The sequence below is a fragment of the Acipenser ruthenus genome, chromosome 20, assembly GCF_902713425.1.
Source record: "Acipenser ruthenus chromosome 20, fAciRut3.2 maternal haplotype, whole genome shotgun sequence".
In the NCBI taxonomy this organism is placed as follows: Eukaryota; Metazoa; Chordata; class Actinopteri; order Acipenseriformes; family Acipenseridae; genus Acipenser; species Acipenser ruthenus.
Window position 1 is genome coordinate 30097701 of NC_081208.1, and position 18877 is coordinate 30116577.

The window sequence follows — 18877 nt, forward strand, 5'->3', positions numbered from 1 at the left end:
ATGTGTGTTTGTGTAGTTTAGTATATATTGTAAATGAGTTGACTGGCATGTCCCAGGCACCAGGTCACTGCATACTGCATCTCAACAGGCTTTACCCTGGTCAGCTGCCTCAATAAATATCTCTGGTTGTTCGATTGCTAGGGATTGTTTATGTAGGAAGGGACGGTCTCTGTTTGAAGCTAGTTTTATATTGCTTACACATTAGATTTTGAAGTCAGCTGACCTGAGAATAACGTTGCATTCCTACAGTAAATAGAAAGGTAAAATCGTCTGACTTTTTAATACAGCCCTGTTGGAAGCGCTATATCCTGGTGGAAGCGCTCGCCTTGCTCCTCCGAGTACGCTCCCATGTTCTCCTTGAATTTATCAAGATGAGCATCAAGGATATGGACTTTGAGGGACATCCTACAGCCCATTGTGCCGTAGTTCTTCACCAGAGTCTCAACCAGCTCCACATAGTTTTCGGCCTTGTGATTGCCCAGGAAGCCCCGAACCACTGCGACAAAGCTGTTCCAAGCCGCTTTCTCCTTACTAGTGAGCTTCTTGGGGAATTCATTGCACTCCAGGATCTTCTTTATCTGTGGTCCGACGAAGACACCAGCTTTGACCTTTGCCTCAGACAGCTTAGGGAAGAAGTCTTGAAGGTACTTGAAGGCTGCCGACTCCTTATCTAGAGCTCTGACAAATTGTTTCATAAGGCCCAATTTGATGTGCAGTGGTGGCATCAGCACCTTCCGGGGGTCCCAGCCGTACTCATCATACTTCAAGGCGTCCAGCAAGGACTTGATGCTGTTGTAATCCTCTTTGAGGTGCACCGAGTGAGCCAGGGGAAGAGACGGGTACTTGTTACCATTATGGAGTAGCACGGCTTTGAGGCTCCTGGATGAGCTGTCAGTGAAGGACAGTATAACGAGAACATGATGGGAGACTACATTTGGGGGCTGATTCGTGAAAGTGATTTACAGTATAATCGGAAATCTCGAAAAACTACTCACTTCTAAATCTTTTGTAGTCATGTTTGTATTACTTTAGTATAAATACATGTTAATTTGGATTCGTATGTTGTTTTTTTCTGACTTTATGTGAACGAAAAGACACAAATTCGCCCGTTTTCTCATTGGAAATAGGTAAATTTCAAAATATCACTGTCCTGGTCACAAAAGCAAAGTTTGTGGGGAATAATAGCCATTTTCTATACTTTTGAGGCATAAACAATTAGGAAATAACACTTACTACCCAGGAACAAAAATTGTGTTACAGAGTGTAATTAAGTAACATGTCAGGATGGCCGAGCGGTCTAAGGCGCTGCGTTCAGGTCGCAGTCTCCTCTGGAGGCGTGGGTTCGAATCCCACTTCTGACAAAATGTCTTTTTTGTATTTAAAAATGTAGAAAAAATGTAAAAATTACAGCAGTAGTGAAATTACACAAGACGCTTTATTTATTTATTTTTTTTAAAGTAGAAACATTTTAAAAATTGTTCAAATGATAAAGAAATTACTTACAGACAAATTTATTTGAACATACTCGTCTTCTCTCTGAACTTTTTCAGTACAGCATACATACCAAATAAATCACTAACGATGTTGTTAAAAGTGAATATTTTTAAAAAACCACTGTCTTATACTTTTTTAATTAAACCAACAATATCTTAAATAAAAAGTTAATAAAAACAGTTTGTCAGAAGTGGGATTCGAACCCACGCCTCCAGAGGAGACTGCGACCTGAACGCAGCGCCTTAGACCGCTCGGCCATCCTGACTATATGACATATACAGTCTAAATTGCAATATTAAAACACAACGCAAGACAATCAATGTTAAAGAAGACAATCATGTTAAAAACAGTACAGTATAAAGTTTCGCTTTATTTTTCATGAAATTAGTCACAATCTCCGAGTTCATCTCGTTTGGGCTCTAACACGGTATCTATTGGTCAGGTGCACAACATGGTGTGCAACGTTATTTGTATTCACTGTGTAAATAAACGCCACGCTGTATGAAACATTAGTTCGGCACCACGTGAATGGTGTTTGGTTTTAAGATGTTTGAGTTTCTCTTGTGTTTAGGAAGGAGGTGGGCTGAGACGCGGTACTGTATGTGTTAGTAAAAATGCAGACTCAGTGGTGACACTTTGTATTGGAGTCGTGAGCACAAGCGCATCGGTGTCGTGGTTATAACAGGGGTTTGAGGAATGAAAACATGGTAGCAACCGGTTCTGTGGAGGATATTCCATGCCAAAATTAAGAATAAATAAATACATGTTGAAATAAATACATGGACATTTATTTATGCATCTATTTCCATTTTTATTCATTTATTTCACTTTTGCCGCTTGCTTTTTACATTTCACGCTGTCCATTTACATTTCCGCTACGACATTTCCTTGTCTGCTTTGCTATTTACATTTCGAGGTGACGCAAGCTATTTCTTTTTACATTTCACTGTGCCAAAACTGTGTCAATCACAGCCATATATTATTATTATTATTATAAATGTGATTGCACACTGGTTTAAACAAGAGGCTTAATTGCTTTTCTTTTTGCTAATATCTTTCACAAATAAGCAATAAATCTCTCTCTCTCTCTCTCATGTATTCACATGCAAGGAGTTGTCTAACGTTTAATTCGTCATCTATTTTTCTCTAAAGCATTTTATATAGTGAGGGCAAGCCCTCAAAATCCTCTACACCCCAGTTTTCCATTGACGGCTGCCTGGTGGTTCAAAGGAGTGATAGCCAAGGCTTTAAAGTACCTACAGCTAGAAATGCTATTCTTGAGAAACTGCCATTATGGTTATGAAAAGTATGGAAATCCACAAAAGTGTACCTTCTGTTAACTCAGTCATAAGCTTTAACTTCAGAAACACAGCAAACTTTAACTTTAACTTCAGAAACACAGCAGCCCTCTGTTCTTTTATACTGTTCTCTCTCTCTCTCTCTCTCTCTCTCTCTCTCTCACTCTCTCTCTCTCTCTCTCTCTCTCTCTCTCTCTCTCTCTCTCTCTCTCTCTCTCTCACATTAACTCAAACATTAGCTTTGGTTTTTGTACGTGTTGTTCGAGGAACACGTTTTCGCAGACAGCTGCGAGCGCCAACATTTGCCAAACGGGCTGAACTTGTACATTTTATATAACAAGGGTGTTGATATAAACGTCTGCACATTCATGGGTGTTGATATAAACGTCTGCACATTCATTTACACTTGCAGAACCGGGAATAATGTTGCTTAAAACGATTCCTTTGTAGCCCACAGCTGATGAAGTCTGTCCGAATGTTTAGTATCACTGCAGTGTGACTGCAATGAGGTTCTGCTTCGACCGATACGCGATTATGAAATAAGACAGTGACCTCACGTGAACAAAGTGACGGTGCAGATTACTGTACTGAAAGGAAGGCGCAGCAAAGGGAGCAAGCCGCACTGGAGCTTTTTGCTGACAAGTTACAAAAGTGGACTTTTCTGTTTAAACCTGGGAAAGGGATGTTTTTTGGTTTGTTGTGATTAAAAACGAAACCCACAACATCCCAGCCTGTGCCCCTCCTTTTCTGCCACAGCGTGCATACTTTATACAGCATGCTCATTGGAATGCCACTTGTTAGACCCAGGGAAAGAAATGAACTCACATCAGCAACAACACTTATGATTTAGTTTTTAAATCTGTACGTATTCCATAAGGCCTGAACATTTCGAGCATATGTTAAAATGTCCCAAATGAAGTACCATTCATACTTCCTATAATCCGATCTGATCCCATGCAGAGACTCTGTGATGTGGAATCATTTTCATGGGCACAGGGCACGCTGCAGTTGGGGAGGTACATTTGTCTGAGGTGTGCGGTTTGTATTTGATATGAATGAGGGGTGTTACTTAGGGGCAGGTCATTGAAGTGTGAAGACCCCTTATATTTTAACAAAGCGTTTATTGTTTATTGTATAGAATTACATTGCGTCAGCGTGTTCTATGACGGAAGTTTTTTTCCCGGCGTTGTTTTTGTAAGGCGTGAGTCCTTGTGGCGTTCCTTGCAAAAGCGAAAAGTCCACATTTCCACCCGCTGTGTAACATTCTGAAAGGGGCAGTCACTGGGGAGCCGGCTCAGAGACAGTGAGGTCCTTGTGTTCAACGCTGCGTCAACAGGAAGAGAAGCAGGACTTCCAGTAACCTGGGAACCATCAGCAAAATGAAACGACGCCATCATTAAGACAGTCAGATGATGAGGGTTTTTATGCCACTGTTTGAGGAAAAAGTATTCATCCATCGTCTTTCAAAATTTACATGAATCCTGCAAAATGGTAACCTTGCTCATTCCTTTAAGATTTGTTCAGACGTGCAACTTTGAATCTACTCTAGCATCTCTCACGAGAGTTATTTGATAATTCCCCAATTTCATAATAGAAGTTGTATTTTTTTATAGATTGTCAGCATAAAAACACTGCTTAATACAAATTTTGGGCTAAAGTCTCAAAGCTATTGTCAATAGCACATTTTTTTCAGAAAGGAGAAACACGCCCAATAAAGTTACCAAACCTGATTTAAACAATAAGACTTTAAATGAAACTTGTAAGTAGTCTTAAGTTGTTTCTTATTTGTTTTAGAATTGTAATGGTGTTTTTTCCTTTCAGATAAACATTGCGCGAATGTTGATTTGGAGTAGATAGCTATGAGAATCTAGCCCTTTGTGTTTGTATTCAGGGCACACCACAGTGGACAGGTATTCCTTATCACCATCGCGGCCTATCTGTTCAACCCTTTCTTCAGCGGGCTCTACAAGGTAGGAGACAGGAGCTTCGTCTACGTCACACCTGGAACAATGTATTATGGGATACCCATGAAGATCGCTAGCAGAGCCGGGATAACAGAGATCATTCTGAGTCCCTGAGTGGCACTGGAAACTCACCAGACGTGGGCATTTCATTGACCACAGTGTTCACTAAAACACCAGGAGAACCTCAGATAAAACTGGCTCAGCAATGCTTTGGGCTCATTTTGCAAATTTTGAATCAGTGCGTTTCAGTGCATTCATCAAAAAAAGAATAGACATCAAAAAGAGAATAGACATTAAAAAGCTGCAGCTGGTTAATAGTGGGGTTTGGACGACCAAAAACTTGAATTTCTATTCATAAATACTAAAGAGAAATGTTGTCTTCTGAAGTGTTCAGTCTTTTCATTTCCTCATAATGTTGGTTAGTTGTAAAGAACCTAAACTATGTGTGCCATTGCCAGATGTCAGCTGTTGTGTTAAATCCATCAGATCCAACATGTGTTCTTGATAAGATGCACTGTAACTTCTCTTCCTGCAGCAATAGTCATTTCTTGTGAAGTAAGACACCACTTATAGTTTAAAAAACTTGAATAAGATGTTTCCATAACAAAGACTCTCGAGGGGGACGGACAAAAAAACTAGACGGAGGGTAAACAGCACATTGTGAGAACGAGACGCACAGTTCTGGACAATATTTCTTCAGGCACAGTACAGTCATCTTGGGATGGCACGGTAATGGGCAGGCAGCAATATTTATTGAATAAAATGAACCCAATGTGGTTAAACACTGCTGTTGATTTCATATCCCCCACTGTGTGGGGATCCGTAGCTACATCGCAAGGAGCCTGCAGCGTTGTAATAGATGGACCGTCATGTTTTATTCTCTGGTTCATTTTGTATGAGGGCTTCTTTGTGTCATGTATTGTAATTTTAGGACATTGAAAAGACCTAGACAAATCGTTTGTCATTGAGTTTAGGTTTCTTTTAGCATTTTTAAGTTCTGCACTATTGAGTGGTTATTAGTTATGGATGATGTAATGTGACAATATGTATTGCTGCAACGTGCAGCTCATAAAATAAATACATTATTGAATGTATTGAGTACCTTGAAGGCTTCGCTGAGGGTTCAGATACGTTGTTGTGCCGTTTATCAAAGTAGATTATTTCTTCACTAAATTTCAACTTGACTTTATTATTTTTTCTTTCTCAGGCTCACACTTTATAGAAGGACGATGCACAAGTACTCCCACTATTCTATCAAACACTCGATCAGATATATAAAACTGACACAAAACATAATGTCAAATATGTTTTAGCTACTGCCTTCATTCACGTTCTTCTGATTCACAGTGAAGAAGCACTTCACCACCTGACCTACATTTCTTAAATGCTTTACAATATATGGAATTCAGCCCCCACTGTGTCCCTCATTATTTACATGCATTCTTATAAGCTGATCGCCTCTGGAATAACTGAGTTCACACTGAAGTCTAAAATGGCTCAAACTGCATTGCAAACTGCATTGCAGCAGTCTCTGTGTACTGAGCAATCTGAACAGCACTGGCTGAGATGACCTGTGGGTTTATTAGCAGTTACTCAGGGTCAGGTCATTTCCTACTGTGAAGTTACAACAGAGTAAAACACTGTCAGAACCTGAGCGCTCCCACGTTTCCAATAAACTCCTTCACAAGGAGCTGCTGTTTACCTTTACACTCAAGACCTCCAACACCAAACTTACAAACTAACAATATTGCATTTTAGATGCCTTGCCAAACTTTGGGAAAAAAAACAAAACTTTTTTTAACTGAATGTATTTGATAGGCTGGCATGCCATTAAAGAAAATAAAAAGGAAAATGAAGGGCAATATTGATGGAGAGTAGTTAGTTTTGCGCGCCATGTGATGTGTGGACTCTTTGTTGTAATACATGATGTAAGTGTTAGCACAGGGGTCTCAGGACAGCTCACTGAGTGATTCACATTCCTGTGCTGTATAAATACATGGACTGCTGGATCAGACAGTACCTAACACCTCACACTCACACACACAGAACCCGCTCCGGGAGTGAGAGCAACACAGGGAAAACAGGAGCTACAGACTTCAATCTGCGCAAGGGGATCGCAAGCATGGCAAGCCCGGACGGTAAGGCATATCACTATATTTAGTTTTACTAATCATTCATTTTTTTAATGAATTAATGATTGGATGAAGTGTTCATTCCACAATTCATGAAGTGTTTAAATTGGTACTGTAAGTGCTGAAGGGCATGAGAACTGACAGTACCGACAGACAGCTCAATCATTCACACAAGTAGGACAACTTTAACCAACTCAAAACAACTTCACTTTGTGTTTAACTATTACATTTAAAGCACCATACAAAGTGTAAATAACAACTTATTGGTATTTGTACGGTTTCTCTAACATTAAAATATCTTTGTTTTAGGAGAAAAAAGAACTAATCAACACTGCAGACCTGCGTACAGGGCAAGGAAAGATCAGCAGACCCCTAGTATACTAGGAAACACTTGGAACAGCAGACTAGTAATATACTAATATGTGTATCTATGTGCGTTTGTATTTATTTATTTATTTGTTTGTTTGTTCACTGTTCAGTCTAAGAGGCTGGAGCTATTCAGTCAGCTGTGCTCGGGTAGTCGTTCTGTTAAGTTAAACAAATCCGGTCCCTTGCTATCTTTCCTGAGCCGAGCTCAATGTGTTCTATTGTCAGAGCTGCTGGAAGCGGTGGACCTGCACTGCTACTCCAATAACCGAGCCCACCACACTGATGAGGTGGACACTGAGAGGCTGGTGCTGCGCAGGGGCCAGCCCTTCACCCTCACTGTGAAGTGCAGGACCCAGCCGCTGCAGCACCTCATCGAGCAGCTGACCCTCGTCCTCCACGTCGGTGAGTATCCTTCTGTCTCGCCAGCACCTGAACAGCCCTGTACAATCCTGCCCTGCACCTTCAGCATGGATAATGCACCTCTAACCAGCTCTCTGTCTCTGGTATTTGCAATGCAGAGAGTACTCTAGTGTAATTGATGCGTTTGAGGTGTTGCCTTGTGCTTGGGAATGCTATATATAATTTCACAGTAATAATTTGATTGTCCATAGGGTTTCATGTAGTTTTTCTGGGCACTATTCACAAAACTTTGTTTTAAGGAATGTTTTGTTAAGGATAGTTTTCCAAGTGTTTGAGAGGGTTTATTAGTTTATTCTCCTTTTTCAAAGCACTGTCCCATAGAGTAACTAGAAAGAGCAGAGCCATTAAGCCTGAGATTCTGCAACCTCTATAAATATACCATTAGATATTTCTGCAAATCAGCTATGACTTCAAAAGGCAAATCCTATAAGCTGTAAAGAATTTCACAGAGATTGCTATACCCCTGAACAGCAAGGTTTATTTTTATATAGCGTCTCCCAAAATGACCTGCATTGCATATTACACAAATGTCTGTCAATGTCAAACGACACCCATGCAGCCAACCAACAGATGTAATATTATCCTCCTTGAAGCATGCCACGCCTACATTTTTAGATGTTTCTTGAGAACCTCTGCACTCTATATCCAATTGTGATGAAATTTGGTGCGGGCTTTTGTATACCGTAGTGTCTATAGCAAGTGTATAACTCCAGCAGACAACAACGCAAACCGTGAGAATGCTGAATCGCTTTTTATTAATAGCGTGCTATAGGAGTTCACTGTGTTTGTTTTGTGCTCCGAATGCAGGGAAGGATAGCGGGACAGGAATCAAAGTGAGCGGCTCTGAAGCCAGGTCTGATAAGTGGAGGCTGAGTGTGCAGCCAGCGCAGAGAGAGCTCCTGGTGACGGTGAGCAGCCCTGCCAGTGCACCTATAGGCCTGTACAGGATGGACGTAGTGCTGCACTCCCAGGGGGGGCAGGTACTACAGCAGATCCCAGCAGGACACTTCTACCTTCTCTTCAACCCCTGGTGCAAAGGTATGTCTGCACTGATTCTCTGCAGGGCTTTTTTCATACTTTATCTCCTTTGATCTTCATCAGAAGTGCCTGGAGACTCATTTCTATTGATCCCCAGCCCAGGGATTTGGGCCTTGCCCCAGCCCACACACAGTACTGGAGGTTACATTCCTGTCAAATAAGGAAAAGAATGACGCCATGTTTTTTTATGGCATGAAAACGCATTTGCTTCTTGAGTCCAGGGGGCTTTGACCCTGCATGAAAACATCTTGTATAGGACGCTCCTTGTATTGCCCCATGGCCATGCCGCACTCTCCATGGGGGCGAGGCAGTCCAGTATCCAGGCCTATTGCTTATTTTTAAGACCCCCCCAGTGCTGAAATGTGGGTGTTCTGTGCACAGAGGGCTTGCTTTGCTCTCTATAAGGCCCGCACTGCAGCACGTTGACAGGTTTAACAGCCTGTAACAGGAACAGGCTATGAGGTTGATTTAATTCATCTAAACAGTGGCAGATCCAAATACAGCAGTCTCTTTAACAACCCCCTCTGGTCTTTTACATATGAGTACAGACAGAAATCCATTAAAGAGGCTCTGTGAGACACATAGGGCTCTATTTGAATGGCATGCATGTGGTTATTATTTTTTTTTTTTTTGCATCGTCTACCATACTGTATTTTACAGAATGAGGAAAGCTAGTGGTAGCAGGCCCACCATTGCTCCGCATTGTTTCGGGTGTAAATAGCTCGTCTAGACAGTTCCATGGATTCCCTGCTAACACTCTGATCAGTTCTACTCAGGAAGCCTGTGATCTGAGTGTGGTTGTGCCTCCCAGATGATCCAGTGTTCCTGCCGGACGAGGAGATGCTGCAGGAGTATATCCTGAACGAAACGGGGCTACTCTACCAGGGATCCTGGGAGAACATCCACGCAGTGCCCTGGAATTTCGGACAAGTAGCTGCTCATCTATTATTATTATTAATATCCACATTTATTTATGCGCTATAATTAAAATTGAATCCCAGTGTTAAAGTATCAGTCAGCTTTGTTTAATTAATCTCAGAGAAGATCACACCTCATTGATTGATTGAGTTTTATTTAGCATCTCAGTGCTGTACATTAAACGTGTCTGTCAGAGTAATCCGCACTGTTGCGTCATGTTTCCTGTGTCAATAGTTTGAGAGGGACATTGTGGACGTGTGCTTTGAAATCCTGGATAACAGTCTGTCAGCGCTGAAGGACCCTGGAGCTGATTCTCTGCAGAGGAGCGATCCTGTTTATGTCAGCAGAGTGGTGACCGCAATGGTAGGCTCACTGCACTGCTAACACCAGCAAAGATCAAGGAAGCAAAGCCAGGCTGGGCCCTACTTCCATTCTGTATGAACCAGCGCAAAGTTTGTATCCAAAGAGAAAATTATATACTGAACAGTTTAGGTACTGGTAGCAGTTATTTTAAGATTCTGGGTTTTTCCATTCATTATTGCTCATAGACAATAGCAATATGCACTTCTGTCTGGTTTCACAGACCCTGATAAGAACTAATCCTGGACTACCTATAGTTACAGTACCTAAGGTCTCAGCCCAGCTAATCGTGGGCTGTGAAACTCTTTTAAGTTCAAAATCTAAAATACTACTAGCAAGTGCACCTCTTCAAATAGCCTGCAATGCCTTCTAGTGGACACATTTCAGAAGGCACAGTAATTACTGCATTACTGCAGAGTGTATGGCAGACTCACAATAGGAATGTCTAATTATCAGAACAAAATACATGCTTTTTAAAATACTTATTAAATTAAAAAGTATATATTCTATTCTACTGTTTTTCAGGTTTGTCATTAAGTAACACAGGGATGGAAATAAGGCTTGATGAGCCACATGGTACTGTTATCAAGCTCCAGTGTCTTCTTATTAAACTCCTAGTAAAACCAGGATCAAACTGCTATGCAGTGGGAGTTTTATTTCCATCCCTGTATCATGGAATAAATGCATCTCTTATCTCAGTGGTTCTCAAGCCTGGTCCTGGTCCTTTTGTTCCAACCGTGTTCTCAATTACTTAATTGAACCCTTAATGGAACTAATCAGAGCTTTTTACTTATTTTAAAGAGTTAGATATATCAAATTAAATATAAAATGATATAAGGACATGAATTATCCAACATTTTATAAGCTAATCAATTTAAAAAGTCAAATTAAGCAAATTATTAGTTCAATTAAGGTTTCAATTAAGTAATTGAGAGCTCGGTTGTAACAAAAACCAGCAGGACAGTGGGTCCCCAGGACCAGGGTTGAGAACCACTGTCTAAGATGCAGCAAGTAGTGTAGGAGTCCCTTCAGCTGGAGTATACTGTCACTGTGTGTTCCGGTCTCTTCTGCGTGCAGATCAATGCGAATGATGACAAGGGCGTGCTGCTGGGGCGCTGGAGCGGGGATTACTCTGGGGGCACCTCCCCGACCCGCTGGACTGGCAGCGTGCCTGTCCTGCGCCAGTGGAGTCGGAGCGGGGGGGAGAGGGTTCGATACGGGCAGTGCTGGGTCTTCACTGGGGTCGCCTGCACAGGTACAGGGGGGATAGTGCCAATTGGCTGGGCTCACTTCACAGTGTAGTGCATCTCCAATTAGGAAAGTCTAAAGCTGAGGGAACACAAAGCCACTTTTTCAGGAACAGTAGCTTAAAACCTGGTTCCAGGAGACCTAGTTTGAGGCAACTTTGCTGTATCAAACCCCAAGTCTCCCCTGGTGTTCATGCAGTGGCCTGAAACCTCGTCTCCTGAAACCAAGTTCCAAGCCACAAAGTGGCTTCGTGTTCCCTCAGCTTTAAGTAGAGTAAGTGGTGTAAAAATGATGTTTAGTGTGTCTCTGTGTATTTGAAGAGCAGTGTTTATGGCATGGACTCTCATTACAATCACTTGCACAGATGTGACTAAAACCTTGTTCATTTTATTACTGTTAATCCGCCTTGGGATTAGGTGGCTCTACTGCAAACGTATGTAGTGGATTTGTAAATTCAGTGAGTTATCTCTCCCATGGATGAGCAATGGCACAGGCAGACTGCATTGTAGCAATGCTGTTTCTTGTTTCATGCCTGCAGTATTGAGGTGCCTGGGCATCCCCACTCGATGCATTACTAACTACTCCTCCGCTCACGACACTGATGGCAACCTCCAAGTGGACCGGTACTACAGCGAGACCCTTGAGTCTCTGCCAGACAAGAGGAACGACATGATCTGGTAGGTGGATCTCATTCTGCACATCAGCAACCTCTTCTGAATGAATGTAACCAGTCCATCACAGTTAAAGATTACACAGACTGTATTGTACTTATTAATAGTTAATGGGTTAGTCACCTTTATAGAAGTTTAACGTAGGTAAAAGCACTGCTGTTTCCTGCAGGAATTATCACTGCTGGGTGGAATCGTGGATGGCTCGTCGAGACCTCCCTGCTGGCTTCGATGGCTGGCAGGTGCTGGACCCCACCCCCCAGGAGAGGAGCGATGGTAAAGTCTCACTCGTAAAGAGATGTGACCAAACAGGCAGTTATACCACCGACGCATGGGACACAATAAAGCAGAATAACTGGGCTGGGGTATTCAATGGCATCTTTGCCCCACTCTCGTAACTTTTTCACTCAAAGATAAATATTACCCCTTGAATGCATGCAAAAATATTTTAATGAACCTTCCATCCCAAGAATAAAAACTGATCCGCCAAAGTTATTAATTTACTACTGGGTGTTATTCATTTTGCCTGACAAAATGTGTTTCTGGATCGGGGGCTGCCAGAACCACTATGGTGTTGGTATGAAAGTCAGTATTTCACGACTCTGTTTAAGCCTCAATGCAAGCGTTGTGATTCAGTGTTGTGCTTTTCCTCTTGGAAGGTATATACTGTTGTGGCCCGTGTCCTGTGAAAGCTATTAAAGAAGGCAACATTGACCTCAAGTACGACGCCTCGTTCATCTTCGCTGAGGTGAATGCAGACCTCGTGTGCTGGATTGTGGACAAGAAGGGCAGCTGCTCCCAGACTGCTCTGCAGTGCCACCAAGTGGGCAGGAGTATCAGTACAAAGAGCGTGCATGGAGACAAGAGGGAGGACGTCACGCAGCACTACAAATATCCTGAAGGTATTCCGTCTTACACACTCTCTAGTTTAATCGGCTTCACGTTTAAACTGTTGAAGACTGTGTTGTTATCAACAAACACATTTATTTTGTCTTAAAAGTGGATTGCAATTGCAACAGATTGTGAATTCAGTATTTACCCCAACAAGGTTGAATTTAAAGGATGCATTCATAGTAAAAAAAATAAAATAAATAAAATATATATATATTTTTAAAATGAGTGAAATTGTCCAATACAGTCATGCAAAAATAATTTTTAAACCTAAATTTCCATGTACAGTAAGTAGTGATCAGTGGGTTTCACAGATAGAGATTTGTTCCCTATCCAAGTGATGTCATTGTTTTGTGCTCCCTTTACTGGGTGAGTGATGTCATTGTTCTGTGCTCCCTTTACTGGGTGAGTGATGTCATTGTTCTGTGCTCCCTTTACTGGGTGAGTGATGTCATTGTTCTGTGCTCCCTTTACTGGGTGAGTGATGCCATTGTTCTGTGCTCCCTTTACTGGGTGAGTGATGTCATTGTTCTGTGCTCCTTTACTGGGTGAGTGATGTCATTGTTCTGTGCTCGCTTTAATGAGTGAGTGATGTCATTGTTCTCTGATCTTCTGCAGGCTCTGCCATGGAGAGAGAAGTGTACGCGAAGGCTGGGCTGAAAAACTCTGTCTTGAATTCCATAGAGAAGAGTCTGCAGATCGGTATCAAACACGTGCAGGCAGTCAACGGCAGCGACTTCGACATCTACGTGGAAGTGTCCAATAAGAGCTTCGAGGACAAAGACATCGGGCTGACGATCGTAGCGAAGACCGTCACTTACAACGGCATCCAGCTGCAGGAGTGCCACAGGAAGACCTCCGCGTTCTCAGTGAAGGCGTCTAACGGTAACCTCAGAACAAAGCACCCTGCGTACTGTGTACTGTATCCCTTAAGAAATACTGACAGAAACTTCATACATTCTACACACATTGCCACTAGAAGCTGTTCTGATGCATCTGAAGACAATGAAAAAGACTAGACAAATTGTTTTTTTTACATGTATTTAATTTATTTCAGTATTTCTAAATTTTGCACTAATGCCATTTGAACTACCTTACTCTTTAATAGAAAACATCTAAGTGCTGATAGATATGTGCTGTATTTGCATTCTGCTCCAAGTCACTGAGCTGCATGCTGAGTACTGGGAGGCATCTGTATAGTTCTAATGTAATTACATGAGAACTAACACAGGATTTCCTGTTGAATTCCTAGAGTAAATATCTATTCATGACACATTCCCCACATATTCACATCAATCCCTTAATCAACGTGAATCTTAGGGCCTTTTCACATATGGTTAGTTTCTAAACCAACAGAACTGGGTTCACTTGGAGAAATAACTTGCCTGTATATTCACATACTGTACGTACCTCAGTGCAAAGGAACTGGGTTCTCTTCAAAGAGGACTCTGTCTTTTTTCTGGTTTACTTGAATATTTTTAAGAACTGACTGTGCTTTCAGATTGCACTGAAACAAACCAACCAAACTCAGTCCTTTTGCTTTGAGTTAGTCCACTGTGATTCTGTTCAAAGTGCTTTGAGTTAGTCCACTGTGATTCTGTTCAAAGTGCTTTGAGTTAGTCCACTGTGATTCTGTTCAAAGTGCTTTGAGTTAGTCCTCTCTGATTCTGTTCAAAGTGCTTTGAGTTAGTCCTCTCTGATTCTGTGCAAAGTGCTTTGAGTTAGTCCTCTCTGATTCTGTGTAAAGCTCGGAGACCGTGGCTCGTCTCAGTGGTTGTGTTCTCTGTTCCTCAGCTAAGAAGGAAGTGCTGAGACTGAAGTATGAACATTATGGGCAGCATCTCTCTGAGCACCACCTGATCAGGATCACAGCCCTGCTGGAACAGAAAGGGAGGGGCGAGGTGATCCTGCACGAGCGCAACATCTCTCTCAGCACCCCACAGCTGGCTGTCAAGGTACACTACTGCACCTGGCACAGGGCAAACCAGGGGGAACTATGGGAAATGCATAATGTAATCATGGGAAAAGCATGGGGGGGGGGGGGTGCAGAATGACCGTATATATTTACTATGGTCAACTTTATAAGTGATGTTGATCTCTGGATTAATTGTAAGGACAGTACTGTTTACATCTGTGTAATATTGCCTTGAAGCAAGTATCACTGCAAGAAACCAAGACTCAAAGGAGCCAACCAGGGCACAAACTAGAAAGCATGCCTGTAAACAAGATATTACCCTAGTTAAATACATTTTATAAATAAATAAATAAAAGCTAAAAGTGTTATATAATGTAGGTAGCTCATAATGGCAACTTTTGTGTCACTACTTTTAAACAAGGGGTTAAAACATAAATAATAACTAATTAGATTGATCGCTTGCTATTATGCTTGCTATTATATCTGTCAGATAAAAAGGGTGCAGGGAAAGCTTTCCTTTTTTTTGATGCCATCCCATGCCATGTGACTTCTGAAAAGTGGAGTTTTGACCGAGCAAGGGCACATTTTACAGGTTTTTTCCCATGACAAAATGTTCCATTCTCTCAGGGCTCAGAACAGCCAGAATAGTGAATGTTAATCCTGTCCCAGCACACTGTAGACCTACAGCCCCTGTGTGTTAGCGGGTAGAATCACAGCCTGCCTGCTTATCAGTGCTTGTGCTGCTGCTTATGTTTTATGATGTGTGCTCAATGTTCGTTTTTGTTTCAATATAGATCATTGGCGAGCCTGTGGTGTCTCGGAAACTCACGGCACAAATCACGTTTGTGAACCCCTTGCCCATTACACTGAGCGAAGGGGTTTTCACCATTGAAGGCGCTGGATTGACAGACATGCAGGAGATTCAATCCCCGTAAGTATGTGCCATACCAGCCATTCCACTGTGCCATTACCAGTCTCAAAACTTCTTCCCTTTATATATCTATATATATCTATATATATATATATATTCCCTTAGATTATAATGGGATGGTTTGTAGAAGTTCAATGTCTCAAAGCACACATACTGGAATGAGCCTGTCCCTGCCCCAGTGCTCAGCAGTATCTGCAGTGCTGGCTTTGAGTTTCTGTCTGGCGTACGCAGTGCTGCTGGTGCTGATGTTCATCATGCCTTTGTCTTTCAGAAAAGAGATCAAACCGGGTCAGGAAGTGACCGTGAGCGTTTCATTCAAGCCAACCAAACCCGGACTGCGCAAACTACTGGTGGACTTTGACACCAACAAGCTGAGAGACGTCAAAGGTTGTGCCAGCGTTATTGTGCGTGGCAAGAATATGTAAAGCAGCAGCACCCGCGTTGCAAAAACAGGGCACAAAGTATGAAAAAATATACCGACTAATATATCAACTAATGCATAAAGCTCACTGATTTACCTGGGGGTTGTTTTACTCTTGAGACTGAAGTCTCTCTCTGTTGCACAGGGCAGGGGCAGCACAAGCAAATGTGCTCAACTGTGTGATGGGTTTGTGATCTGGCCTATAGTAGACTGGGCCCCAGGTCATACATCTGGAAACCAAGCAGTATGTAAAGGTGAAAGCCTTGAGCGTGCTGTCCCTATCGCTTCACGTCATTTCATTATCTTACTGACTAACCTAAACTAGGCTGAACTGCACAATCTATTCACTGATGCTAATCCTTAGTTACCTCAGTTTGCAAACTACAGCAGTTAGAAATCTGTAACGTATGTAAACCAGGGCATAAGCGTGCTTTGTGTTGTTCCCATAACAACCACATGTTTACAGCATTTAAACACGAGAGCGTTTCTAAAGCAACCCTGATTATAGTCACAGCCACTTTTATACTCACTGTATGATCACATCCAATACTGTCAGCCCCTCAATACTGTATGTTCATGTATTGTGCATGTAGTGTGTATAGTATGCCTAGTTATGAATATGAATTATTATATTAAAGTGTGAATGTTGCCCTTTGCTGTTGTTGTGTTTGTGATTTGGCATGCTGTTTAACGGGACGGGTCGAAGACATGAGAATTCTGCATGTCTGCAGGTAAGGATTGCCTAAAGATGTTTTAGATTAACACAGACGTTCTCTCTAAAACAAGCATCGTTCTCGTAGATGGTTATGAATGGGATTTTACTTACTGATTAGAGGCAAATGTTGTCATTTCACTTCTTTCTTATATTATTGTATTTATAAAGGAATGTAATATTTTGCACATGTCCAGTTAACGGTGCATTAAACATTGAAGGGTTTCACTGTTATATACAGCTAGATCTCTCTGCAGGCGTTTCTTAGTCTAAGAAAGGCAGGATGATGTGACAGTAATTTAAAGTACTGTACACAATTTGGATACAAAGATCAACAAGAATGACTCAGAAAACCAATGTTTGCTAATATTGATGTTGAGGTAATGCTTGGACAGAGTTCCGAACCTTGTACAAATAAATACGAGTAATCTGCTTGACAAGTTTAAAAACAGTGTCTATGCAATTGCTTCAGCATCTGCACGAGGTGACTAATGGAAGTACAGTATGGCGACGAGGAGCCAAAACAGCACTCATTGTTATTGCTATAGAAACTATTTTTCATAACGGATTCTGACAGGGGCTTGTTACAACAATACACATGTAGGATGTGACACAGAGACAGACCAGGCACAGGAGATGCGTGATTGGAAGGGATAACAATGGGTAAAAACACTGAAAAAAAGAGCATAATGGTATGTAAAGCATGCCTTTAAAAAGTAGCCTTCAGGCATCCTCTGCATTATAATAGTACAGCCCGGTCTTCAGCAGCGGCGTTTAGTTTTCACTGGTTATTCTTCACTGAATTCCCTTATAAATGTTTAACCATAGTAAAAGGATAGCAAAGTATGATAAAATATAGTGAAAGTATGGTACAGCATAGGCAAGCATTGTAAATTATAGCCTATTAAAAAAACATAACAAACCATGGTAAATGCATAGTACTAACATGGGAAAAGCATGGGACAAGTGCAAAAATACCATGGTCAAGTTTTACAAGGGTTATGTCTTGGTAAAAGCATTGCAGAGAGTTGTAAAGCACTGAATCTGAGTATAGTAGAATGGCAATGCTGGTGTAAAGCTGAGTAACAGCACAAATAGAAATCACACCATGCAAGTAGCTACCTTGTGATTTCAGAATTCAAAGATATTTAAGCAGATCAGAGCAGCTAAGATTTTGGTACTAACATGGTTAAGAATGTGTGAATTGAAGCCTAGCTTGTGTTTTTAACTGGGATCTGTTTTCCAGGGAAACAGTATAGTGACTGAACCTCGGTGGAGCCGTCACTGACCCCCGGAGTTATGGAAATGTGTCTGTTTAGATTCATACAGTACTGCAGGCCTCGCTCCAAAGTAAACTCAGAGAGCATCAGAGAGTAAATATCTAACAGAGCCGGATATGGGGCATTGCTGGGGCTCAAACCTGCACTCTACTCAGCCCCTGCAATCCATGCCCTCCAGACCATCACATCCTGAGATACACATTGCTGGGGTTCAATCTGCACTCTACTCAGCCCCTGCAATCCATGCCACATCCTGAGATACACATTGCTGGGGTTCAATCTGCACTCTACTCAGCCCCTGCAATCCATGCCCTCCAGACCATCACATCCTGAGATACACATTGCTGGGGTTCAATCTGCACTCTACTCAGCCCCTGCAATCCATGCCCTCCAGACCATCACATCCTGAGATACACATTGCTGGGGTTCAATCTGCACTCTACTCAGCCCCTGCAATCCATGCCCTCCAGACCATCACATCCTGAGATACACATTGCTGGGGTTCAATCTGCACTCTACTCAGCCCCTGCAATCCATGCCCTCCAGACCATCACATCCCGAGATGGAACACTGTGTCATTTGGCATTTTTTTCTATAAAATAATCTTTTGATTCTAACTGCACGTATTTCATTACATGAATGGTAAACAGGAAGTGCAAGAGCCTAGCCTTGACTATGAGCCTCAGTCTGCAGCCTTCAAAACACAGATTATTGTCTAACATGTGGTACATTAAAAGAACAAAACAACTGGGGATCAGGTAGTGATCCAGTCAGTGGCGGCTGGTGAATTCTGAGACGTGTGGGGTGTTAATATAAAA

The 18877-nt window shown here is 41.9% G+C and overlaps 1 protein-coding gene and 2 non-coding genes across 4 annotated transcripts; 2 read left to right on the forward strand and 1 right to left on the reverse strand.

The window, feature by feature from the left end:
• The first annotated feature begins 1278 nt into the window (after positions 1–1278).
• trnal-cag (transfer RNA leucine (anticodon CAG)) lies at positions 1279–1361 on the forward strand. The gene has a single exon. It is a non-coding gene; the product is annotated as a tRNA-Leu (tRNA).
• A 315-nt stretch (positions 1362–1676) lies between these two features.
• On the reverse strand, positions 1677–1759 carry trnal-cag (transfer RNA leucine (anticodon CAG)). Its single transcript has one exon. It is a non-coding gene; the product is annotated as a tRNA-Leu (tRNA).
• A 2050-nt stretch (positions 1760–3809) lies between these two features.
• tgm2l (transglutaminase 2, like) lies at positions 3810–17150 on the forward strand. 2 transcript variants are annotated; one of them, XM_034042478.3, is made up of 15 exons: positions 3810–4283; positions 4684–4762; positions 6803–6894; positions 7483–7659; positions 8485–8715; positions 9527–9645; positions 9868–9996; positions 11071–11248; positions 11780–11918; positions 12082–12185; positions 12569–12811; positions 13419–13685; positions 14595–14755; positions 15510–15646; positions 15918–17150. In XM_034042478.3, exons 3-15 carry the CDS (start codon positions 6879–6881, stop codon positions 16069–16071), a joined length of 2055 nt encoding a protein of 684 aa, XP_033898369.2. In that variant the 5' UTR covers positions 3810–4283; positions 4684–4762; positions 6803–6878; the 3' UTR covers positions 16072–17150. The 2 variants fall into 2 exon arrangements, with proteins under 2 accessions (XP_033898369.2, XP_033898368.2); XM_034042477.3 differs by lacking the exons at positions 3810–4283; positions 4684–4762 and having other exon boundaries at positions 6252–6894.
• Positions 17151–18877: the final 1727 nt, after the last annotated feature.

What these genes read in the sequence shown, in the direction of transcription:
- tgm2l (XM_034042477.3), top strand. Translation starts at nt 6,753, where the DNA reads ATGGACTGCTGGATCAGACAGTACCTAACACCTCACACTCACACACAC. An exon ending in AAGAGGAACGACATGATCTG is followed by an intron (nt 11,919 to 12,081) that starts GTAGGTGGATCT and finishes TGTTTCCTGCAG; the next exon opens with GAATTATCACTGCTGGGTGG. An exon ending in GCACTACAAATATCCTGAAG is followed by an intron (nt 12,812 to 13,418) that starts GTATTCCGTCTT and finishes GATCTTCTGCAG; the next exon opens with GCTCTGCCATGGAGAGAGAA.